We start from the raw sequence: 24,321 nt of genomic DNA, 5'->3' as shown, positions 1-24,321 counted from the left end.
GCCATATTCATAGCCTCCTTCTGTAAACACTGTGGGACTATATATATGCCAGTTTCTATCAACATGATTAGACGGCATCATGCTACCTAGGCAGAAATTGGGGAGCTTGATTGTGATGGTTGGTGGGCTGGTGAGTGAACTTATCTTTAGTAATCTGCTTCCAAGGAAAATTGCACGTTTTTTATGTCCCATAGCAAATTTTGCCTTTATAAATGTATGTCTTATATTATGTACTATCACCATTGCGGATGTAGCTTAAAAAGCTTTGTTCACGATCTGACTTTGTTTATGTAGACTAATGATTTTTTTAGGGTGAAGCTTGAAAAGGTTTTGGTTTTTCAGTTTCAATAGATGCCCTCCAGGATGGCATCTATCAGGCTCTCGTTGCCGTTCTTTTCATGTAACTGTATCACACATGCATGTTGTCGGTCAGCAAGTGCTACTAATTCCTTTCAAAACATCAAACCTTTGTAGTTTGCACCTGAATAAATTAGCCCGGTTGAAAGTGCAACATTGGTTATGGCCTGGCCAGTGAATCTTTGTTGATCAGGGGCACTGAATAAAATGTATCTTCTCTGCATCATCCTGATTCCTATTTCCTTGTTTTTTGGGAACAGTTTTATCATTAAAATGTACTTATATTTTTTGGACGTACACTTGCTTGCTCTTTTCTGCTCACTAGGGATCAAAAAGAAAGACATTTCAGAGTTTAGCTACAGACAACTGTTAATCATTTCTGTCCTTATGCTATATCATGGAATTAAAATATATGATGGTAAAAATGTGTCTTGCAAAGAAACAATCTCACTCTGTATGTTTTTCAATCTATTGCAGGGGTTAGACTGCTTGGGTACATCTCAAAAAAAAAACATCATTCTGATATCCGATACATCTTAGGTGGTGTCCTCATATTGCCTTATTGTGATCTGATTGTCGGAAAGTCAAACAGAGGTTATCATCAACAAGGTAATACTTGTGCCGATCTGCTTATATTATGCATTCTCTGGCCATAGGGTTGCCACATTCGAATATATATCTCCACATGCAAAATTAAAGATTGTGGTGGATGCCCTTTTCTGTGAATCGTTATGCTAAACTGACAGTTCTATTTATTCATATTTGAAGTGAGCATGGATCTTTGTATTAATCGCGGCAGCCAGCCCCCGACAACGTGACCCCGCACTGCCTCCCCTCCCTCCTCGACCTCAGCAGTTGCTGCCAGATCGTGGGAGCTGGCCCCTTACGACGCAACCCCGCGCCAAGCAGCAGCCGATCACCCCGCCGTGGCAGAAGGTTGCCTCGAAGCTCTGACATTGAAAAGGTCATTATTGTATTAAATACTTCTGCGTTTGATGATTTTTTTTTAAACCCAAAAAATAGCAAGAAGTGACCTGATAGGGCAGCCTTACGGCATAATAAGTATATAGTTTTGTTTGTGGTTTTGAATTATCAACATTGATAACTGATATTTATTTCATAGTAATCTTGAGAAAAAAATGTGTATGCTGCACTACTAATGTTGTTGTTAATGAGATCATAGTAATCTTCCTTTCAAGAAAGACCTCTCAGTGTATTCATAATTCATCCTCAATAAATTGAGAGTTCCTTATTTATGCCTCAATATAGAAGTTGATCTTGAGTTGGACTTGTACAAGCTAAATGTTGGCTGAAGGTATAATCTGTAACTAATTTAGGTTATCACCAGAAACATACATATACATAACCAATGGCTTAGACTTGAAAAAACTTGGGCAGGATGGATGGGTTAGATCAAATGAAATGGTCTTTGTATAGTGTAAAGAACAAGAGAGGAGATTCTTTTGTTTATTGAGCTTGCAATTTAGTTGAGATCTTGCTGGCGTAAGAAACTGATGTTCGATGACCAGGTCATGCTTCACTGTCCAGTTCTGCTCTATCGTTGGGGATTTTCACGCTTTTGTTCCCCACCTCGATGCCATATCCTTTCTAAACTATATAATGCTATCTTCAGATTAATTGCACATAACTTCTGATTAAGTGCAGCTTTATTTTTCTTAATGCATTAAAGTCTCAAGTCACAGCATATTGAGGCTGATCTGTTCTGATTGTTGTGGCGTTTTTGGCTGCAGCTATCCAGCCCAGCTAATCGGTTGCTACCCAAAATCGTACAACCAGCGGTAGAAAACGAAAAAAATCTTGCATCAGGCTGTCAAGCTTTTAAACATTTATATGGGATTGAGGCTGCAACTACAAACCTTTTGCTCTATATATTTTTCTCTTAAACTTTATCCTGTTGCCTGTCATATTCATATGTTTACATGGGATTAAAGTAGCCAGTGTTGATATAGATATATGCAAACTAGACTCAAGGATGCTGAACATGTTTTTTTTAACAGTAAGTTAATAAATATTTAACTTACAAATAGGAGTACATAGGCTGCTAGGACTGCCTACAAATCTGTTTTCAGAATAACAAAGCTAAATTTCTTTTGATGTATAAGTAGATAGCATTTCCTGTGTAGCCTGCATTTTGTAGAAAGCTTTATAAGGTTCCCTGAATTTAGTTAACGTTAGACTATCAGAAATTGGGGTTTTCTGTACGAAACCCTCCATCTGTTTACTCATATTCCATGGCTTTTAATTGCACTGCTTATGCTACATCAACAGATCGATGTCATTTGTTTAGAGCTGACTTTTGGATTGATTTGTTCTCTTTTTTCAGCAAAGTATCAATTTAGTGGGTCCAGGAGCCCTGATAATACTATATATGGCTACCATTGTGCACATATGCAATCCAATTCATTTTTTTGGCTTATGTATCATCCAAGCATAGAATTGATTGTCCATTACCCACTTGAGGATTAGCTATTTCCTTGAACCATAGCGACTGTTCTAAAATATCCACCAAAAAGTTCCCCCTCTTCTCTCTTATAAAGAAGAGGCTCTATCATTTGTTTTTAGGTCTGTATTTTCTATACGTGACCCATGAAATGTCTTTGTTGTTGAAGAACTTGTGGAGAAATTTAAGAAATAATACTTTTAAGAAAGCGGATTTGTCCTTTTGAGAAATAGTTCATGGGCCAATGTCCTTTCTTGATCCAGATCTCAAAGCTTCTCTTTTATGCAACTATTTTCCCTTCTTTTTTTTTAAAAGATTTTGCTTGTGGCTGATGTTTTCATCTTTGCACAAATTACATGTTATGCTTAAGTATATTAGAAGCAAACACATAGTATTATCGTATAGAGAAAATAGTTATACGGGAATGGTATGACATACATATATATAACTATTACTATATACTGGTAAATAAGGACTGACCTATTTTCCCCTTATCCAGGCAAACCAAACCAAGTAACCTTCCTCAATTCCTCTCCCATTGTAACATCACCTGCTATGAATATGACCAAACAAGCTAGCTTGTGGTGCACCTGTGGTGTGTGATTCATGAGGACATATTGATGCTTTATGTGTTGTGGTTCAGTAGATTTTTATATTGAATATATTGCAGGCATAGAGAATATGTTTCTCATGACAAAAGATACTTGTGTGTGTTCTCAATCAATCGTTGACACTATGATGTTCTAGCAGTGTGAACATTATGGTATTGTTCTGGGTTTGAATTGCGGACGTGTGATCCTATGCTGTCACTACAAAAAAAACCTTATATAAAGACACTTTTGTAGAGGCATTTTGCAAACTGCCTCTTAGATCAGGAGTTTTATAGTGTAGAGATATTTTATAGAGGCATTTTAAAAAATACATGTATTGTTTGGTTTAGTCCCTTCTACTCGCAAAATTACTTCTCTTGCATTCACTTGCTATGTTACGAAATACAGAATGTCATCTGTATATACTTGTTGCCAAACAAATGTGCTATTAGTTGATTAGTTACTTGATTTGATGTCATGAGTGTAAAACTGTAAATACAGCTGAATACGTATATCCCCGGACTGAATTAGGATTTTATTATATTACTACTTTTTTAAGAAACACTCAATAATTATTTAACATAATTTTATCGGTCTGATTATGATAAGCTTACATTCAATAACTATTCAGCACAATTTTACTCTGTAATTTGAAATTGATGCGTTTTTTTCCCGTTGCAACGCACAGGCACTTAACTAGTTAAAGAAAAAAATGATAACTAAACAATCACTCACTCACCCGCCTACCAATCCTTCCCGCTTCTGACCGTGGAATCGCGAAATGCCGAAATGGAGAAGTCGGTGCGCGAGCTTTAGCTGAACTTCTCGGCTGAACTACACCCCCTTCCAGCCTTCCTCCTCCACCTCCGCCGCCGGCGCGTGCAGCCACAGGTGGCGCCCGCGGCCTCAACTCTGATCAGGAAGCTGCAAATCTGCAAACCCGCCCGCCCAGCGCCGAGTCGTCGCCCATCCATCCATTACCAACCGCGTCGCCGGAGTAAATGCCGCCATCAATGGCGTGGCTCTCTCTCCCCGAATTTACTGCGGCGCACCAGGCACCCAACCCAACCCCGACCCGATTCACTCCCTCGCCATCAATACACCTTACGCATCCACATGCGCATGCTACTAGCTCGCGCCTGAACAAGAGCCGGCCATGCATGTTTATCCTTTTTCAAAAGAAAAAAAAACACGAAACATGCGTGCATCCGGGATGCCAGCTTTACCAGCTAGATAGCCGCCATTAAGAGCAAGTTTAATAGTAAAGCGCGCTGCTTACTATAAGTCAATCTTAGAGTTAACTTGTATAATAAGTTAGCTATAATGTTAACTTTATTTTTTCCATTCTCTCTTTCTCACTCTATAAATTTGATGTATGTTTCTTGAAAGTTGTGTGAAGCTAGCTCTTGTATGAGAGCCTTATAGCCCATTATTATCCTTGCTCTAACGGGGGAGCCCGAGCTAAGGTAAAGCACAAGTACACGCGAGACACGGGTCTCCTGGACCAGCTGGTACGGCCGGGGAATTAACCGGCCTCGCCGTGTTGACACGAAACTTTTTCTCGATCGCATGCTGCCGGAGAATCGTACGTGTACCGCTGTTCGAAATCCATAGTACGTACTCCTACTATAGATTGTCCCAGCCGACCGTCCGGTATGTCGTCGTATGCTCGTACATGAGTCCGTCTAGTGTAGCGCGGCGTCGGTTGTGCGTCCCCCGATTTATAATGGATCGCATCGGCGCATTCGCTATAGTGGTTGCTGCTGCCGGTGCGTCCACCGTCGTTAATGCCGGCGCGCGAGAGATACATGTACGCGACTAGTAGATTCTCTACGCCAACTCGATCGATCGCTCTCTGCGTCCACCACCGAAACTATTTCTGCATGTTCATCAGCTGCTAGCTGTTCTTGCACATAGTGGTGGTGGTGTAGTGGTGTGTGAGACTGTGAGTGATTGTGCGCTCGTGAGCGAGCTCAGCTGGGCTGGCTAGCTCATGAGCATCCCGTTCTCCTCGGCTGCAAGATGGATCAGATGAGGCGGCAGCGGCGGCGGGAGTGCATTGGTGTTCTTTGCTCGGCGCTGTTTTTCTCTGTCCTGGCAGTGGCCGTCGCCGCAGGCTCCGGCTCGTCGTCGCAGCCGCCGTCTTCGTCTCCGGCGCCAGCTGCTAGCTCAGCAACGCCGGCTGCGAGGGCGCCTTCTCAACGGACGCCGCCGACGCCAGCAACGCCGGCAAAGGCGGCATCCCCACCGGCGACGAACTCGTCGTCCTCTCCACGGACACCCGCGGCGCCAGCCCCGAGGCCTCCACAGCCGCCACCGGCGACGTCGCCGGCGCCAACAAAGCCGTCGTCTCCACCCGCGCCGAAGCCACCTTCCCCTCCTGCGCCGTCGCCGTCCACAACGCCGTCGTCTCCACCCGCGCCGAAGCCATCTTCTCCTCCTCCTGCGGCGACGCCGACCACAAAGCCGTCTCCTCCACCGTCCTCGCCACCGGCTCCGAGACCGTCTCCTCCTCTTCCTCCTCGGACGCCACCGCCACCGCCGCCGGCAGCGGCACCGAAACCATCTCCTTCTCCTCCTCCGGCTCCAACGAATTCCACGACGAACTCCTCCTCGCCGTCGACGTCCACGCCGGTCCAGCTCTCGCCAAATTTCTACGCGCAGTCCTGCCCGAGCGTGGAGCTGGCGGTGAGGGATGTCGTCAGGTCGGCCTCCACATTGGATTCCACCATCCCCGGCAAGCTTCTCAGGATGCTCTTCCATGACTGCTTTGTTGAGGTAAGAAACTACTGATGCCATGACTGTTTATCTCAGAATCTAGTAGTATACTGCTTGCATTTGTCAAATGCGTCACATTGGCTGCAATTTGCAACAATGGAAGTTCTTGTGCATGCAAGCAAATGGTGAAATGGCTGTCTGCAATGTAGATGGTTATATGAATCACATCCAAGTGTGTAGATCTAGCCATCAACAATTCCTGTTCCATCACACTGGATTGGGGTATTGCCATTTGCCGTCTCAGTTTTTCATATTCTCAGAAATAACAATGGTGGGGTGGAAATATAATGCAGTAATGTGTTTTTGTTCAATTTTATGATGATATATAGTTCCTTCGGCCCAATTTACTAGCAGCTGAATAATAGTTATTTTCATCCGTTTTCTTAGTTTGAAATGCTGAAGACCTGAAGAACTAATCAAATGCTCATTCTACTAGTTAGTTTAGGATATTCCTTTTCTCACCCTAGTTTTCCCCAGAATAGTTATGACATGTGTGGCACTAATTGCATCGGCTAATAATCTGGCATTATTCGAATATAATGTATATCTTGTCGATTGAATGGTCCAGTCTAGAATAGTTATTGATCACTAAGCTATGTGGTGGCTAAAATTAAGACCCTAATCCATTATGCACGCTTGGTATAACCAAACATAATGTAGTTTTCCACAGCTTGCACATTGTCACTGCCACAATTATGGGAACAATTGTATTTGTCTTGCATTTGCATCTCATCGGGTTTAAGAATTGTGAAAACATCCACGCTTGCACAATAACAGAAAGTGAGAAAGTCATTCTTAGAGTACATTTTTTCTTGGTCTCAGGGATGTGATGCATCAGTGATGATTGAAGGTAGCGGCACGGAGAGGACCGATCCTGCAAACCTCTCACTTGGTGGGTTCAATGTCATAGATGCTGCCAAGAGGCTGCTTGAAGCCGTGTGCCCTGTAACTGTTTCCTGCAGCGACATTTTAGTCCTTGCCGCAAGAGATGCTGTTACATTTGTAAGTATGATGGCACTATGTGATTTCTCTTTTCTAGTTGCTACAATCCACTCAAAGGTAAATGTGCCAAATATTTAAATTGTTGCCTGAGATGAATTTTCCTAGAAATGTTGCTACTAAATATAGTTAAGCAGATGTAGTACTCTTCATAAGCATAGGACATCAGAAATAATCCACATTAATGCTGCAACAGTTAGATCTTTAATCATCCAATGAATTGAGTGCTCCTGGTCCATGCATACGTTACACGACTATACCTTGGAAAATAATTAGAACTACTATGGTTACACCCAAATAAAATCAGACAGGTAGACCATCATGAACTTAACTAAGTGAACACAATTCCGTTTCCATTAGTTTCATGATTGTCATCTTATGTCGTTGGACCACAATATTTTATGTGCGTAATTCTGTGGGGGACATGATTAATGGTCCTAAGGGGATTGATGAAATGAGCTAATGAAGGGGGGCACAACTGGAATAGTTTTTCATTGTTTAGTAGCTTCTTCTTTCCTCTCTCTTTCTCTCTTTCACTGTTTTGGTGATCTTGTAAATACTTTTTTTCTCCCCTGCTTAATATAACACCAGCTTTGCTGGCTTCGGTTTTTTTATAAAAAAAACAACTGGAATAGTGAAACTTAAGAACAGATATGCTTTGAAACTACATTCCTCTGTATCTAGAAATACAGAGTTTGCAGTAACATTCACACTCACATTCACCTTCACCATTTCACCCACATCATATAGATGTTGATTCGGCATAGACTTGGTAACAAAAAAGAAATACAGCAAGACTTATAATATGGTTGTTTCTACGGAAATGTTTCTCTAAACTTCAACACCCTCGTTTTCCATTAGCATATGCTTCCCAAACTGCTAAACCGTGTTTTTTTTTTGCAAAAACTTTTTATATAAAAGTTTCTTTAAAAATTCAAATGAACCCTTTTTCAATTTTATATTAATTAATAATTAATTAATCTTGTGTTAATTGCTTGCTCCGGTTTCTGTGCCACTTAAAAGCTCAATTTTTAGTCTTGGCACAAAATCCTATTGGCATGTTAGGGCAGATTGGTTTACAAAGCAGATAAACTACCAATGTAAAATGAGTGACATTCATGAACTAACATGCATTCACCTGCTGCAAACCAGACCGGAGGACCGTTGGTGCCAGTCTCTCTCGGGAGGCTCGACGGCCTGGTCTCGCTGGCCTCCAACGTCAGGGCGAACATCATCGACACCGGCTTCTCCGTCGACGCCATGGCGAGGAGCTTCTCCGCCAAAGGGCTCACCCTGGACGACCTCGTCACCCTCTCAGGTACACACACACACGCTCTTGAATGCTGGAGGATCAACTGCGATTTTCACTTTTCACCTGGTCTCACCGTGAGCACACGGCTGTCGATCGCCGGCGTGGCGCACTGGCGCGCAGGGGGGCACACCATCGGGTCGGCGCACTGCACGACGTTCGGGGAGCGGTTCCGGGTGGACGCGAACGGGAGCACGGTGCCCGCGGACGCGGCGATGAACGCGGACTACGCCGGGGGGCTGATCAGGGCGTGCTCGGCGGTGAACAACACGGTGTCGTCGACGGCGGCGGTGGACTGCGACGAGGGGTCGGCGTCGCGGTTCGACAACGCCTACTTCGCCAACCTGCTCGCCGGGCGCGGGCTGCTGCGCACGGACGCCGTGCTGGTGCAGAACGCCACGACGCGGGCCACGGTGGAGGCGTTCGCGCGGAGCGAGGGGAGCTTCTTCGCCAGCTGGGCGGCCTCGTTCGCCAGGCTCACCAGCCTCGGCGTCAGGACCGGCGCCGACGGCGAGGTCCGCCGGACGTGCTCCCGCGTCAACGGCTGATGATGCGTGCACGCACGATCGATACATACATGCATAGAAGGGATCGACACAATGTATGTTGAGAATGATCGATATTCGATTTGTTCGTTGTTGTTGATGATGATCTGTTTGTAGTAGCAGCTTGGTTTTTTTTTTCTCCATGCTCTGGTCTGGATGGTCATGATTTAGCGAAAGGAGAGTGAAAATTAAGTGATCTAAATTCTAAATGATTTAGCGAAAGGAGTATAATGCAGATGGCGCGAGATGCGTTTTATCTGTAACTAAGGCCTTATTTACATGTCACCCTAAAATTTTTCATCCCGTCACATCGAACGTTTCATCTGCATGAAATATTAAATATAGACTAAAAAATAATTAATTATACAGAATGCGACTACTTTGTGAGATGAATCTTTTTAAGCCTAAGTGATATATGATTTGACAATGTGGTGCTACAGTAAACTTTTTCTAATAATAGATTAATTAGCCTTAATAAATTTATGATGGATTAATTAGCCTTAATAAATTTGTTTCATATTTTATAAGAGAATTATGTAATTTATTTTGTTATTAGACTATATTTAATACTTTAAATATGTCCATATATAATATGTGACACGCTAAAAAATGTTACCCTGATCACAGCCCAAGTTAAGCTCTTATCACCAAATCTCTCGGACTGGGAGTACACGTATGAGATTAGTAAATGCGTCTGTTCGTTCTCGTCAGAACCTGCAAAGAAAAATGAAAAAGAAAACGCTGTACGTGTCATGTCCTCAGATAGTCACATGCCCTTTCTGGCACACGAATGACCAGGAAGACCGTTGAGGAAGCGATTGTCCCGTAATAACTCCACGAGCCGGGCCAATCTCGGACCCAAATCGCAGTCGCGCAGCAGCAGTTTGGGCTGAAAATCCGTGAAAAAACGGCGTGGGCCGCTCGTTTCGCCCCCGCGGGTGCCCAACTGCCAGCTTCCGGGCGCGTACCGGCCGAACGGAACGGAAGCTTATTAATTCGTTCGGCGCGCGGCACATGCACGCGGCACGGGGTGTGTCGCAGCGACCGGGCGGCGGATTCCGTCGGTCGCCTTTGTCCTTTCCCGCGGCGTCTAGAGCCATCAACCACTCCACTTGCCGGCCGACGTGTAAGGGAGATCGATTCCCTCTCGTGCTCTGGCGGCGAATCTCGTTTCCATCTCGCGTCCGATCGATCGGTAGCCCAGTGCAGGCCAACCGTGTGCCCGTGTGATCGAATCACTGCGTGGCAGGTTCGGTCAATCGACCTGCTACAACAATCTAGGCTACGTCCTACTCCTACGTGCAGTGCGCGGGCCAAGGAGGAGGGAGGAATTGATACGCTCGGAACAAACGATCCGCTCTCTGTGGCTGGGAATGGGAGATGCTTTGATGCTCACATATCATATGGGCGACAGACCAGGAGCATATTCCCGCCCGGAGATGTGGCACGTTCTTTTGAGCAGCTAGCTGCCTGCCTACCTGATCGCCTTCTAGACGCGGCATATGAGCATATCATGGCGGCCAAGCAACGCATCCAAGCTTTGGACGACAATGTGAGATCACACCTCCTCAGCACAGATCCCTTCCAGTTCCTTGCCAAGTTGCAACTGATGAATCAAGCAACAGCGTTGGAGCGAGAACGGAACAGCGACAGAAGCGCCACCATCGGAGGAATCAGCTCGTCAGAACTCGGAAGTGTTCCAAGGACAACAGGTCGGCAAGGTAGGGGAGAAGCGATTGCCCTCACGAGTCCGTGATCGAGACCGCGTAATCTATCTATCTATCTATCTAATATCTTTCTTTTTCGTTCGCGCGTGTCAACGAAGCCGAACCAATCTAAGCACCCGAATAATGGAGGAGGTCGCGATCGTCCAGTATAAACCAATTCAGCAACATGCAGTTTCCAGAAAGAAAAAATATATATATTCATGGATAATTGGGTACAAAGCGTACAACTTCATAAACAATAATACAGATATGGATGTCAGAAGATAAGCATAGGGTACCGAACAGGTCGCTGCATCATCTTTCCAAGCGCGACAAGATCAAGCTCATTAAAGGATTCCAAACGCAATTATCAGATCAGGCAGCACTCCTTTAAATTACTGTTACATGTAAAGTAGAGGACAATAAGCAAATACATAAACATGTCCAAAAAAAAAATCGAAGTCAATGGTCCATGCCAAGGCGAATGGGGCGGCAAGAGCCAAGCATGCGGCATATACTTCGTCCAGCCATATCTTGCAGAAGATAACCATGAACACGGGGAAAGCTATAGAATGCAGTTCTTCCAGCTATTTTTAACTTATAAGAGCTAGTAAGCATTTTGCACATGCTATTCTCCCAGACTTTTCATTAATGTACTACCTTAAGATATACCTGTGCCATGGGCATTTGCAGTCCCATGGAACAGGGGGAGCTCTACAGAGTTGAGATAACAAGAGTGGAAACTTTCGAAAATCGTTTTCTCCATACTATCTAGTGTCCCAAGCAGAACTTTCTTAGACACCAGCAGCAACAAAATTTAACAATTGAGATCGGAAGGAACATTAGCAGAAGGCAAAGGAAATTTCCCGCAAATACTTATTCATATGTTTTGACAACATTTCTCCCGACGCATGCTCATTGTGGCAGACGCAGCTGACCACCTAGAGCTTTTAGTTCACCATTATTATTTAGACCAAGCATACGTCCCAAGATCAGAACACATGCTTACAAGCGAAAATACTAATAGCCTGGCTGGCTGCTTCACAGAATAACCAAACGACAACCTCAACAGATAAAAATGCCACGGAATGAAAACAAAGCAGCGAATCGTCACCAGAAGTCCCATCTTACTCATCAAACACTCCATCATTCTCCTCCAACGCATCCTCTCCCCAGGGGAGAAGATTGCCCAGTTTACCTTCCTTAACAGGAGCAGGGTTCACCATATTCTCAGCCTCGAAGCAGTGCAGAACAGATTTGGGCGACCCAACAGCAACAGGTACGTCTTCAGTAGCGTCGAAGCTCTGGTAGATGAGGAGGCCACCACAGGGCAGCTCCTGCTCTACCATGTTGTTGCATTTGTAAGCATCAGCATTGAGCTCCTTTGCCCATGTTCCAGCATGACCATGCCCACCAAAGATGGTAACAGCAACAGAGAACTCCGAAGGGCCAAAGCACCTGAGGACCCTCTTCACCAGGTCGCCATAAGCAAGAGTAGAGGCGTCGAAGCCCACGACCTCATAACTGGCGTAGCTGAAGCCATCCTCAGGGGTCACATGAATGGTAGAAAACGCTGAGCCATGGATTGCATTCATGGAGTAGCCGCAGGGTTCGAAGTCAAAGTCACAGATCTCCATCTCTGGGATAATGTCAGAGATGCCCGAGAGTTTTGTCATTTCCTTAGCACATGATGTGTGACCATCAGCAGAAGTCTTGAAAAAGACTGAAGCTTTCTCCTTGTCCAGTCCGGTCATGCACATTTCAAGGGTAACCATAGGTTGCTCCGGGTGCTGAGTAGCATAGTAGATATGCCACTTCTGGCCAGGCTTTGCTGGATCTCCAATCACATAAGCATTACCACCAGATTTCAGATGGCCAAAGTAGCGGTTGAGGACAGCAACTTCCTCAGAGAAGCTCCTGTGGGGAGCAGGCTGTGCACTGGGGAAGATGAACATCCCGCGGGAGTACTTCACAGCAGCAAGTGGCATAGAAAGCCCTTCAGCAAGCTCAAGAATCCTTGGAATTGTGAGCAGGAGCTTTGTAGTCCCACAGGTCTTAATCACAATCTTATCAGAATAGATAAACAGGCTGGACTCAGAGAGGACATAGGAGTCAAAGTCCTTGTTGGACAGCTCGGACACAATGGTGCACCGTGCAAGATCCAGAACAGAGTCAATCTGGGCCCTGGAGAGGGCGCGCAAACCCCGACCATCAGGGTCAGCAAAGACAGGTGCCTCAGAGAAAGTGATCTCAAGGCGCTTCTCATAGCCCTCAAACCCAATTGCTGAGACTGGGGGAGGGTCAGCAGCAGACAAGACACCCATTGGAGCAGGTTGGTCAGAACACTGTGCCGGAGATGGAGGAGGGAGGAGTGCAGGGAGCAAGACTAGAGAACTGGTCGATTATCAGGAAGCAGCAGCCAGAGAAATAGGTCAGAAGAAAAGTGCCAAAATGGAATTGCAAGAAATCCTAAACTACTAGGATGGAGAAGCCGAAAGGGCTATCAGGATGGCTTCTTCGCGCACTGCAACAAAAGGAACAATTGACATGATTAGCAACACATCGGAAGATACAAAGGAGGGAATTAAATCTGTATTTGATGCTTACGTTGGAGTAAGCAGCAGACTGGAACTTCTTCACGCCTCCGGCAGGTCGAACGTCCTCAATGCTGTAGCCAAGGGGAGCTTCATACATCAAGGAACGACTACTGCTAGACTTCTTTTTGCCACCCTTTGACTCCATTAGTACATCCACTTACTGCACAAGTATATAACAAGGTAAATATCAGGTTCAGACAAATATATATGGCCCAAAGAGAAAATAAGGGCATATGTTTGTAGAAGATATATGTGCCAGACCGAAGCATCTGAGTCTTTAATGCAAAAAAGTAAAACTGAGATAAGAAGCTATCAAAACGATACCAAAGAGTAAACAGTTACATAACAATATGATAGATTCCAAGTTCTAACTAGGAGTAAATATGCCACAACAGGACAGGTCAATTAATATCTCACAATCTGATTCAATTCCTAATTTTCCAGTAATACTCAATTCCTACAAGCCACAGCGTCCTTTACAATGAATCATATATCAGTATTCTTTCTTATATTTAGATTTACAATTGAGTCTCACTTGGATTCAGATTTAAGATCTGGTCGGATTTACAATCGTGATGTCATTTGGATTAAGATTTAGAGTTGAGACTTTTCCGTTGGACATATGCAAATGTTCCTATATTCACATATGTTTCGTCCCTGATCCCATCCTATGTTAATGATAATACCATACATTTGCATTAAAAAACAAAATTCGATCATGGTGTCACAGAAAAAGAACATTTGTTATATTCCTATGGGGAGACGAAAAAAAACTATTTTTCTATGTCTTAGGATCTGAACACACAAAAATTCTTAGTACAATCTTTACCACGACAAGAAATTTTACAGGATAGCTTTTGCAGTAATCTGCAAATCACGAACAACTCAAACAGGATAGCCTAACTGCACAAGCAAGATCAAAGAGGTAACCTACTGACCTTTTGTTTTACATAGATAAGCTTATCTACACCAACAAACCAAAATTCCCATCATAAACAATAGCAACACATAGCAATACGCCCTACAAACCACAAAATCTGTAAAGGAAAAAAAAATCAGAAGTACCAACCTACGGAGAGGGTTTCAGCGAAGAAACTTACAATTCAACGAAGAAGCTGTGTTTGGAACCCCCGATCCCGAGCGCGCCCCCGCGTGATCCAATTCTGATCTTACGAATCCCCCCTTAGCTCCCCCCCTCTTCACGAATATCACGAAACAAGACTACCAAAAATCCTCTGAGCCTACGGATTTCTCCTCTCCAAGAAAACGGCGGCGGCGGCGGGGAGCGAGGAGGGGGGGGAGTTCTTATGCAAGAAAGCGTGCGGTGCGGCTGGGGAAGGGAAACCCTGATTTGGCCCGGTATTTATAGCGGCCGCTTATCGGATTCGGGTTTTTCAGTGTTCGTGACCGCCAAGGAGAGGGGACGCGCCCGACCCGCTGCTCGCGTGGAGGCTGGACCGGCCGGCGCGTCACCCGTGGCAGGTGGGCCCACACGCGCTGGTGGGATTCGCGGCTCACAGCGTCCGTCCGTCTCCCCGGTCCCCCTCTTCATCGGCCGGGTCGCAAAGCGGATGCCGATGAGGTCGCAAAGGCAAAAAAAAAAAAAAAAAAAACAAAGCGCGAGAGGATTTTTTTCTTTTTGCAAAGCGGGGGTAGTTTTCGGCGCTGCTTTCACAGGAACACGGATGAAAAGACACCGGATTAAAAAAGTTTTGCCAATTCTAGCTCAAAAAAGAAAAAGAGAGATGACACACAGGAGCTTCAGGGAAAAAAAAAAAAAAAGCTCACGGCTGCGTTTGCCCAAAACCACACGAATTTGTGTGGGCGTGCATGAGATCGCTCCATGTGTTGAACTGTTGATCACCAGAACATATATCTGCAGATCAGATCGGGTTTTCCTGCATGGGTGGATCCTCGTAGCTCTCACAAAAGAAAATGCGATCCTTTTTTTTCTCACTCTTTTTTAACTTCGGACCTTAATTTCTTTCTCCGAGGCCGTGTAATTTAAAAACCCAAAGAATATGGATGGGGGTGGATAGATAATCTGACGATATATATATCTCCGGCGTTTTTCAACCGTATGGCAATGATCATCCTTCTGGTCCATGATTCCTTTCACCACTTGCCCTTTGTCTTGTTCCTCCGCGCAGCTAGCTAGGTGTAGTAGTACAATTTTATGCGTGTTATGATTATTGTCCTTACTCCTTCCCTTTTTTTTCTCTGCTAATGGCTGTGCATCTCCTTGTCCTCTCCTGTGTTTATTTCTTCCTTCTGGAGGCCCCAGCTGTTTGCCTTTCCTGCCTGCGGGGACGTTTTACAGTGCCCCCACTTATACGTGTAGTAGTGTAGTAAGATTATATCTGACCGTTAATTGTCATGGGCATTTTAGTCTTTATGTTTATTTCGGTGGAAGGATATTTCGGTAATTTCGCGTTCGCACAGTATTCCTCATCGTTTCTCCCGATCCCCCACCATCTGTTGATTCTGTTCGCCGCCTCCATCGCCCTCATCCACCAAACCGAGCGCGCCGCCGCGCCGCCCCTCCACCAGAGCCCGAGCGCTCCGCCGGTGCCGCTGCCACGCCGTCCCTCCACCGGAGCGCCGAAAAGCCCTCGTCGTCCCCCTCCACTGCCGTCCACCTTAGTCATCAAGGTCCGGCGCCGACAAACCACGCGGCCCCTGGCGCTTCATTGCCCCTCGCCGGTCCCTTCGCTTTCCCCCGCCGGACACCTCGCTGACCCACGCCGGGATTCTCGATGATCTCCCCAACGGCCGCCTGCCCTCGTTTTGCATGGAGTCGCCGACCCTCGTCTGATTTGGAATCGGAGTCATTGCCACCTCTCTATTTTTATTCAGGTAATGCAGCAGCTGCTCAGCAAAAAACTTTAGGAAGGCTTCTTTTTGAGCAAGATTATCCATTTCCCTAATCGATTAATTACCGTCGTAGTTTAAGGTCTTCAGGATTTGCTAGCTGCCATAGAATAGAGAAAGACAGGTCTGAAGTATTTGCTATTGATTAGAGGAATACAGGATTGTTTGAATGGTGTTTGATCTTTCCTGCGATTACATAAATACAATAATGTTTGAATGGTGTGAACTGTGCTAGATTAAATTTGATGCTATATATGCTATTAGATTGGATTTATTAGCAGTAAACTTATAACTTAATGTTATTTATGAAAACAGAAATTGTCAGATTCACAATGGAGTGTAATCATTCAATTATTGGGAATGTAGTTGTGTTATAAATCTATATATGGGTATAATTGGTTATAGGAAATTAACCCTGAACTTACCTGATCAGGTGCATATATGTAGCCCTTAAACTGTGATTTACTGTATACTTCTGCCATCACTGTACACATAACAGCCGTATAAGCTTAGTATACTAGATGACTCTAAATGTGGAATTTTTAAGATTCATCATTTGCCCATATAAGTACATTTTGGTTGTATTAAATTTTGTGGTTTGACTAACAGTTGAACTTTGGAAATATGAATTGCAGAAATTTGGAATGGCTGACAATCACATTAGTTTGGAGGAGGTTGCAAACAATGAAAGTGTGATAACCAAGGAGTTTAGAAGCGAGGCAGAAGGATATAAGTTCTATAATGATTTTCCCTTTGTTGATATATTCTTGAAAACTAGATGTATCTTTAGAGTTACAAAAAGGTGAGACTTCTTGTGATTTTGTAATTACTGTGTAAGTTCCCCATGCACTGTTTTTCAACTTGGGCTTATATAATTAAGAGTAAATTGCACACACGGTGCATCAACTTAGCAGGTGGGTGCAATTTGGTACAAGAACTTGAGAAATGAGCGTTCTAGTGTAATAACTTGGCAGCTAAGTACAATTTAGTATAAGAATTTCATAAGTGATCGCTTAAATGCAACGACTTGCAAGATATGTATGATTTTGATACAATAAGTTAAGAAGTTATATGACAACTTAATTATTTGGAGCACTATTTATACATATTCAATTTTTAAGTAATTATTTTGACAATATACTGGCATGGATGTGTACATAAGCATATTTATATTTTTATCCTAATAACTAATAACTGAAAGTCAATTAAACTGGATGTAGAAATTATTATATTTCGGTTAAGATTAGGGAAGATGAAGAAAACAAAAATTCTTTAAGGTAATTGGATGTACAGTATAATTCTTAAAGATTAAATTCAATATTATAAGGTAATATCCCTAGGATTGCTATGTAATGGCATATTGACATCGTGAAAAAAACTCACCTAGCATATTCTTAGCTAAGTTGATGCACCAAAATACTAAATTGTCAAGTTCTTATACTAGAACATACCCACTTGTCAAGTTGTTACACTCGAACGTTCAATTCTCAAGTTCTTGCACTATATCGCACCCATCTACCAAGTTGTTGTACCGTTGGTGCAATTTACTCTATAATTAACATATGATGGATGTTAAATTCAATGTTTTCTGAAAATTATTACACAGTCTAACTGCATCATATATTTCCTATGTTGCAGCAGACGAACAGTTGATATTGCCATCTCTGAATTCATTGTCGCCAGGAGATCAGTTGATGTTGAGAATCTCTGCGAGGAGAAGAAATGAAGTGTTTTGCTTTGGTTTCGAATTCGTTGCAGTTTCTGTGATTCAGATTTTCAGTATTACAGAAGGCATGGAAGTGCATGAAAGTAGTCGTACTGAAAATTGCATTGGTGGCTCATATTTTGTTCTTCATGATTACACCTTGAGATTTTTGTACCCTCAAATTTAACCGTAGAAGAAATAAAAGGGTAAGGTAGTTTAAATGTAATAAGATCACAATTCTGACAGTACTGGATATTGCACTGCTAGCTTATAATTTTTCCCCCTTCAGTTCATTGCCCTGTATTTTCAAAACCCATGGAAATTGAATTTCAGTGCTCTGAATTCTCTTCTAAAAACAGAATCTAATATGCATTTCACTAACTTTTGCGCTGACATTTTTTTTTACCGAAACGGATGGCAGGAGCTTTGGCCATTCATTTCAGATGGACTGGGAATAAAACTGTAAACTTTTAACTTTTGTTTGTCTGTTTCATGAAACTGGGAAATGCACATCTTCATGCGAAATTAAGAGAAGAAAAAAACCGCGGCAAGAAACAATGATACGGCCTGGAACTAATGCTCTGTTGATCTCAACATTGTTTGTAGTTCAGCAATGTCCAGGAGCTAACTAATCCATGAAATTATTGTTCACACTGTTGATCTCAACACTGTTTGTAGTTCAGCAATGTCCAGGAGCTAACTAATCCATGAAATTATTGTTCACACGAACGCTGGTAATTAATCAGTAGCGATCTGGTCGAAGATAAAAAAAAATAACGATCTGGTCGCCGCCGCCGGCCTTTCCTCACGTGTGCAATTACGGATTACACCCTCTCTTAGTGTTGAATTACAAGAATGCCACAATATTTTTTTCCAAAATTACCCTTCTACTACACTACTCCCCTGTACTAGGTGTAGTAGCAACAAATTTCCACCCTTAGATCTCATCTCCTCAACGGTCCATATCCATCCAAAGATACACTAAAAAAATCCCTGAGCTTTTATGTCCACTGGCTACTGCTGCCTGGCTGGCCTTTTGAAGTTTGAACGAGCAGATTTGCGATGAACAGACAAGAATACAGATACAAAGCACGGAGGAATTCGTTGCACGGGTTTGGTCAGGTTTGACGGGATTAGCCGCCTAAAGTAAGGCTACTGTATTTACTATAGTACTCTAAACTGCATAATACTATCTCTTATCTGCTCGCCTGACAAGTGAAGGGATGATGGCCTGTTCTGATGTTTTCTTCTAATACTGTTTTTTTAGGATGTCAACTGTTTTAGTCGACTCTGGAATTTCAAAGTTGAACAGTCTTTGTTTTTCCTTTGTTTCGCGCGGATACAGCTCTGGATACACACCGATTTGAGGTGATTTCCTTGAACTTTTAAATGAGTTGAATGTTTTTGCTACCTGTTTAAACACCAGGTGCATTCACGCAGTTCCTTCATAGGTTGGAGATCCGGACAGAACGGGTGGAAGAAAGAAGAAAGCATGTGCTCCTTTTTGACTTGAGGAAAGTATATGCTTTCCTGGAACCTGACAGCTAGTTTCAGGGATAGGTAAGTGACATGATAAGTATTAAGTTTGTCTCGCTTTCATAGATTACCTAAGTCACGGAAGTAAGGATGTTGAGTGGTTGTGACGGTGTGATCTAGTATCAGCTTACACACACCACCGGTCAGTTCAACCGAGATGAGCTAATCCTTCTTCCGTTTCCTGACTGCACGATAAAGCCCTGACCCCGACAATTACAAAAGGATAACACAATTTCTTCAGAGTTTTCTTCTTTTGACAGGAACAAATCATTCAGGGTTGATCATGACTTGGGGAAGAGTTCTCACTTCACAAATAACAGCTGTGGCACTACCGTCTATATATACTTCGTTAGAATGAAAAATCAGATAAAGACGATGGCCTCGGCGATTGGATGGCAGGCCACAGGCTGATCGATCGACAGGGTAAAGCTTATCAAGAAGACGACGGTCCAATCCAAACATCCGAATGGCTCTTAGGATTCGGATCCGTCACCTGTGAACAGAACAAACAAGCGATTTAGGTTGCGCCGTCGCTTTCCCATTGCAGATTTGCAGCGCCCACGCCGGATTTCTGCCGAGCCTGCGTCGAACAGATTCGGATCGATCCGGCTGCGTGATTTTGATTTCTCGGACATGCGATGCACGAACCCAACGCAATGTTTGGCCGCATCAGAGTAGCCACCACTTAATTGTACTTGCAATCTTTTTTTTTCTGAAAAAATAAAGAGAGCGAGATAGGGCCTCTTCGGTTCATTAAAAAAAAACTTACCATTTGTTGGTAAGCCAAAAACTGATAAAGCTAAAATTTTGGTTAAATGAAGATGTGAAAGCGGTGTTTAGTTTGACACCTTGCTAAATTTTGATATAGTTTTGTGAAAATGTTGGTAGGGATTGAAAAGGTTTGTGATGAGAAGGTGCCAAACTTCGATATGGTTGGTTTTGGCATTGAACTGAACAGGCCTATAATTTGTATCACCGAGTTGGGCCTTTTCCGGCCCACAACATTACAGGCCAGTGCCACGATCGCTCGTCTGGTTTGTGGGCTCAAAAAAAATCAACGGCCCAGATCCGAATATTAAGCCTCCGCCTTTGACCAGGCCCACGCTCTACCACGTCGTCGTCGTCGTCGTTCTCCCCCTTCCTCTCGGCTCGGTCCTCCGCTCCGTGACGCCGCGATTCCAACCCCCCTCATCCTCGCCTCCGGTCCCCAGTCTCCGACGCCACGAGATGGCCGAGGTGAGGGATCCCCTCTCTCCCGATCAGATCATGCCGTGTGTTGGGGGTTCTGATCTGTTCTGCCCGTGACGTGCCTTGGTTCGATTTGAATCCGTCGATCGCGCGGTCAGAGTTTGGTTGCTTTCGTGTGGATCTCTTCGGTGTGGATGGCACCTCGATGTCCGCGCCTGGTGCTGAGTTCGTGGCGGGCGTATTGGGTTCTGACGAGCACTTAGGTTCTCCTGTTTCTGCCCGTGTTAGATGGCTGTTTCTGGTGCCCGCTCGATCCAGTGTTTTGGTCTTATTTTCCCGATCCTTCTGTCTGATCTGAGTGTCTATACGTTCTAAGATTACGGGATTTTGATGGGTAGAGCGGGCTAGATCACTATAAGGATCACGCTATGAATTTCCAACAATTTTTTCGTTGTGTGATGCTTACTAGTCCATCGTCAGGGATGATTTTGTGGATTAGGTTCTTCTGTTGGTTATATGGTTAGCATTTCATACTTCATTTCGGGGGCGGGGGAGATTGGTCCATTTTTGGTTGTGATGTTTCTGAAGAATGATTGTGGCATTACTGAATAATATCTTTGGATGTTTCATTTTAGAATGGCAACCTGTATGGCTTAATCGTACTGCATGATCCATGTGACTGATATAAGTCGATATGCTAAACAGCTTGAGAGAGTATGAAAGATGGGTAGAGACGTAGAGTGGTTGCTTTAGCTATCTGTTGGGGAATTAGGCAAAGCTACATGCAATTATCGAGTTGAGGGCTGACCATCTGCTGGAATTCCTCAACTTATCCTCAATCAAGGGGAAAACCGGCTTAGCGTTTCCCACCTCTTGCCAAAATGATGTTACACGTGGGCTTGCAGTGTGTATGTAAGTGACTTGGGTTTGCAGTGCGTATGGCAAGTGAAGTAGTCAAAGAAAGCACCTATCCTTGTCCATTCATTCAAAATTTTACCATCGTAGTGATTCTCTGATTGATCCCTTTTTCATTTTTCTATTCTGAATCCCATGATACATTGATTCCCAAGACCTTCACATCAGCTTGGTATTTTTTTTCCTATTTCCTTGCACTCAATGCAGCTCATATTATTTCTATTCACCAGATTGAGATAAAAACAGCACCTGCTGATTTCCGCTTTCCTACAACAAACCAAACCAGGCATTGTTTCACACGCTATATTGAGTACCACAGGTATATCAGTTGCAATTACTTTTCATGCACAAAATATGCCAGTAAATTTATTTACTAGTTAAACTTTTTATGAAATCAGGTGTGTGAATGCCAAAGGGGAAGCAACTGCTGACTGTGAGAAATTTGCCAAGTACTACCGGTCTCTCTGCCCAGCAGAATGGGTGAGTGCTTTTGCTGTCCTTAACTGGCACCACAATTATATTTTATTATTTTAACAGTAAAAGAATTATAGCTGATATCTTGAATATAAACGGGGCAATCTTGTTTTTCAGTTCAATAGCAGTAGAACTTGCCGAAATGGGCTAATGTGTTACCTGAATTGCTGAATCTAAATCTGAAACTTTGCTTCTGGACTTTAAAAGCTATTGTTTTTGTAAATACCAGTCCATAAAATTAGTTGTTTTGCCACATATCACATCACTGGTCAGAAGTAGAAAACAGCACATTCCCTTCGGTATATTTGGTTATACATATTGATATTTAATTATTTTCTGTCAGTTTGATGCTTCAGTGGTGATGCTAACCTGTCCAACAGAGTAGCAAGTGCAAACTAAATCTTTGAGTGAAAAACATATCTGCCAATGTAGAATCATTAGGATTTAATAAAGATGACCTGATTCTTGTGAACGAAGTGGCTTGTGCAAAATTATTTATCTGATAAACGAACTATAGAATATGGTGGAGATTTACTCAGTTTGTGAACGACTGTTATGTGATGACCCATTTATGTAGGTTCACATGTGCTTTAAAACCTTATTTTTCAGCTGGCTGTTTCATGTGCTCTGGCTTTCAATTGTTCAACTAATGTTATACCTTTGATTTCATTTCTCTGCATTTTTTTATTGTCTGTTAGTTCTTAACTGTACCGCATTCTCTCGCCCTCTGTGTGTGTGTGTGTGTTTTACAAGTTATTACTGTGGTGCATGACTAGGAACTTTAGCTGTTAAAAGAACCACAGTTTAGTTTTTTTTTCCTTGGTCATCATTAGCTTTTCCTGTCTCAGGTTGAGAAGTGGAATGAACAGAGGGAGAATGGGACATTTGCAGGACCACTCTAAATCTCCTGTTTGAGAGTCTTCTCAGATCAGTCCACTGCCCTCGTCGGTGTCACTGCTATCATCTGGTTTGAATTTATGCTGCTGCTTTTGTTCTTCAAGCTTGTGTTGCAAAGCAAGAGATCCTTTTATATGTGTTGCACTAATAATTTAGCATGGTTGCTTGACATGATGTTTCACAGATCTGTTTATTCACATGATTTTATTCAAATATAAGCATTTTGATACTTCATTGTTCACTGCCCAATTTTCTGTCATGGCCTGTAGTTAGAGTATTTCTCAGTTTGACGCTTCAATGCTGAAATGGATAAAGTTAAAGGGATTAATCAAACAATGGAAGTAATGGCATGGAAAGAATGTAATCTACATAGAATTGCCAAACGCCAACTTCTTGTACGATGAATGCCCACTTGACTTGAGGCTCAGGTTATATTCATCAGATAGATATCAACCTCTTGCACAGTTGCACTTGATTTGGTGAAAGCATGAGTTGATTTAATGTCGGTCCAATCGGGTCAAACTAGTTTATGTCGTACGAACATAACTTTGCATGTGGGTTCAGCAAATCATGAATGACGCGAACTGAAAAGTAGACTGCATACATATCGTAGCGTAGTTAATGTGAGTTCTGAATGGCCTGGCCAGTGTTTATTCCGAATGGTTGTGGCCATGGCACTGTTGGTTGGTGGACACTTTGTTGCTTTGAGGGTTGAAACCTATGCAGGATTCAGTCAGATGGTACAGGACATATTAAGATCGCCGCTGTACACACATGCACATACAAATATGCCCAACAAAGATCGTGATGGCTTTTATGAGAGGGTTTTGATGGTTTGGTGTACTTTATATGCTAATCGTCCTACATCCGTCCTGTCTCGCAAAATAACTGCATGCAGCTACCATGAATGCAAGACGGACGTTTTCATCTCTGAAGGCGTTTGTTTCTGCCGAAGGTAAGTTTATCATCGTATTCTTAAACCCCACAGAGTATTAGTGAAGCAGCGAACGTGCATATTGTTAAGTACTAACGAAATTAAAGAGACCAAGTTTGGAAGTTTCAACGATACAATGAAGAAAGCCCTTCAGCACACATTACAAACACGTAATTAACCTACATCAAAGCAAGATCACACACCTTCATCACGCATAAAAAAAACAACTCGATCGTTCGGAACCACAAAGCTCAGGAGGGATAGACAGAAATGGCAGAGAGGAGATGGGTGGTAGAGATGAGCATGGCACGGACAATATGCAGGGAAGCGCCTTGCAAGCGAAAGTCTTGCAAGGTCAAGAAGAGGCGCTCCTTGGACCATAGGGAGAGTTGCTCCAAGGATCGACGCCGTGGTCGGCGAAGGTACAGCACTACAGCAGGCGGCCGGGGGGCGTGTGGA

The 24,321-nt window shown here is 43.4% G+C and overlaps 3 protein-coding genes and 1 long non-coding RNA gene across 7 annotated transcripts; 3 read left to right on the top strand and 1 right to left on the bottom strand.

Moving 5' to 3' along the window:
- The first annotated feature begins 5,158 nt into the window (after nucleotides 1-5,158).
- Nucleotides 5,159-9,182, top strand: LOC4336295 (peroxidase 18). The gene is made up of 4 exons (XM_015779605.3): nucleotides 5,159-6,186; nucleotides 7,009-7,188; nucleotides 8,338-8,503; nucleotides 8,618-9,182. Exons 1-4 carry the CDS (start codon nucleotides 5,431-5,433, stop codon nucleotides 9,040-9,042), a joined length of 1,527 nt encoding a protein of 508 aa, XP_015635091.1. The 5' UTR covers nucleotides 5,159-5,430; the 3' UTR covers nucleotides 9,043-9,182.
- Nucleotides 9,183-11,587: 2,405 nt separating this feature from the next.
- Nucleotides 11,588-14,679, bottom strand: LOC4336294 (S-adenosylmethionine decarboxylase proenzyme-like). Of its 3 annotated transcripts, NM_001402387.1 has the most exons (4): nucleotides 14,443-14,674; nucleotides 14,281-14,363; nucleotides 13,353-13,502; nucleotides 11,588-13,269 (listed from the first exon to the last, which is right to left on the bottom strand). In NM_001402387.1, exon 4 carries the CDS (start codon nucleotides 13,067-13,069, stop codon nucleotides 11,873-11,875), a length of 1,197 nt encoding a protein of 398 aa, NP_001389316.1. In that variant the 5' UTR covers nucleotides 13,070-13,269; nucleotides 13,353-13,502; nucleotides 14,281-14,363; nucleotides 14,443-14,674; the 3' UTR covers nucleotides 11,588-11,872. The 3 variants fall into 3 exon arrangements, with proteins under 3 accessions (NP_001389316.1, NP_001389314.1, NP_001389315.1); NM_001402385.1 differs by lacking the exon at nucleotides 14,281-14,363 and having other exon boundaries at nucleotides 14,443-14,679; NM_001402386.1 differs by lacking the exon at nucleotides 14,281-14,363 and having other exon boundaries at nucleotides 14,412-14,673.
- Nucleotides 14,680-15,822: 1,143 nt separating this feature from the next.
- Nucleotides 15,823-18,211, top strand: LOC9267297 (uncharacterized). Of its 2 annotated transcripts, none has more exons than XR_010741043.1 (3): nucleotides 15,823-16,198; nucleotides 16,849-17,015; nucleotides 17,855-18,211. It is a non-coding gene; the product is annotated as an uncharacterized lncRNA (long non-coding RNA). The 2 variants fall into 2 exon arrangements; XR_010741042.1 differs by having other exon boundaries at nucleotides 17,852-18,211.
- Nucleotides 18,212-20,567: 2,356 nt separating this feature from the next.
- Nucleotides 20,568-23,162, top strand: LOC4336292 (cytochrome c oxidase subunit 6b-2). The gene is made up of 4 exons (XM_015778339.3): nucleotides 20,568-20,690; nucleotides 21,788-21,876; nucleotides 21,956-22,037; nucleotides 22,880-23,162. The coding sequence occupies exons 1-4, from the start codon at nucleotides 20,682-20,684 to the stop codon at nucleotides 22,931-22,933; spliced, it is 234 nt and encodes a 77-aa protein (XP_015633825.1). The 5' UTR covers nucleotides 20,568-20,681; the 3' UTR covers nucleotides 22,934-23,162.
- The last annotated feature ends 1,159 nt before the right edge of the window (nucleotides 23,163-24,321 follow it).

The sequence above is a fragment of the Oryza sativa genome, chromosome 4, assembly GCF_034140825.1.
Source record: "Oryza sativa Japonica Group chromosome 4, ASM3414082v1".
Classification (NCBI taxonomy): Eukaryota; Viridiplantae; Streptophyta; class Magnoliopsida; order Poales; family Poaceae; genus Oryza; species Oryza sativa.
The sequence above is the reverse complement of the archived record's forward strand: the minus strand, read 5'-3'. Positions and strand labels throughout refer to the sequence as shown.

Excerpts from the sequence above, each read along its gene's own strand:
- LOC4336292 (XM_015778339.3), top strand. Across the intron at positions 21,877-21,955 it reads CGCTATATTGAGTACCACAG|GTGTGTGAATGCCAAAGGGG; the intron begins GTATATCAGTTG and ends TTATGAAATCAG. Across the intron at positions 22,038-22,879 it reads CTCTCTGCCCAGCAGAATGG|GTTGAGAAGTGGAATGAACA; the intron begins GTGAGTGCTTTT and ends TTCCTGTCTCAG.
- LOC4336294 (NM_001402385.1), bottom strand. The coding sequence starts at position 13,069 with ATGGGTGTCTTGTCTGCTGCTGACCCTCCCCCAGTCTCAGCAATTGGG.
- LOC4336295 (XM_015779605.3), top strand. The coding sequence starts at position 5,431 with ATGGATCAGATGAGGCGGCAGCGGCGGCGGGAGTGCATTGGTGTTCTT. Across the intron at positions 6,187-7,008 it reads TCCATGACTGCTTTGTTGAG|GGATGTGATGCATCAGTGAT; the intron begins GTAAGAAACTAC and ends TCTTGGTCTCAG. Across the intron at positions 7,189-8,337 it reads CAAGAGATGCTGTTACATTT|ACCGGAGGACCGTTGGTGCC; the intron begins GTAAGTATGATG and ends GCTGCAAACCAG.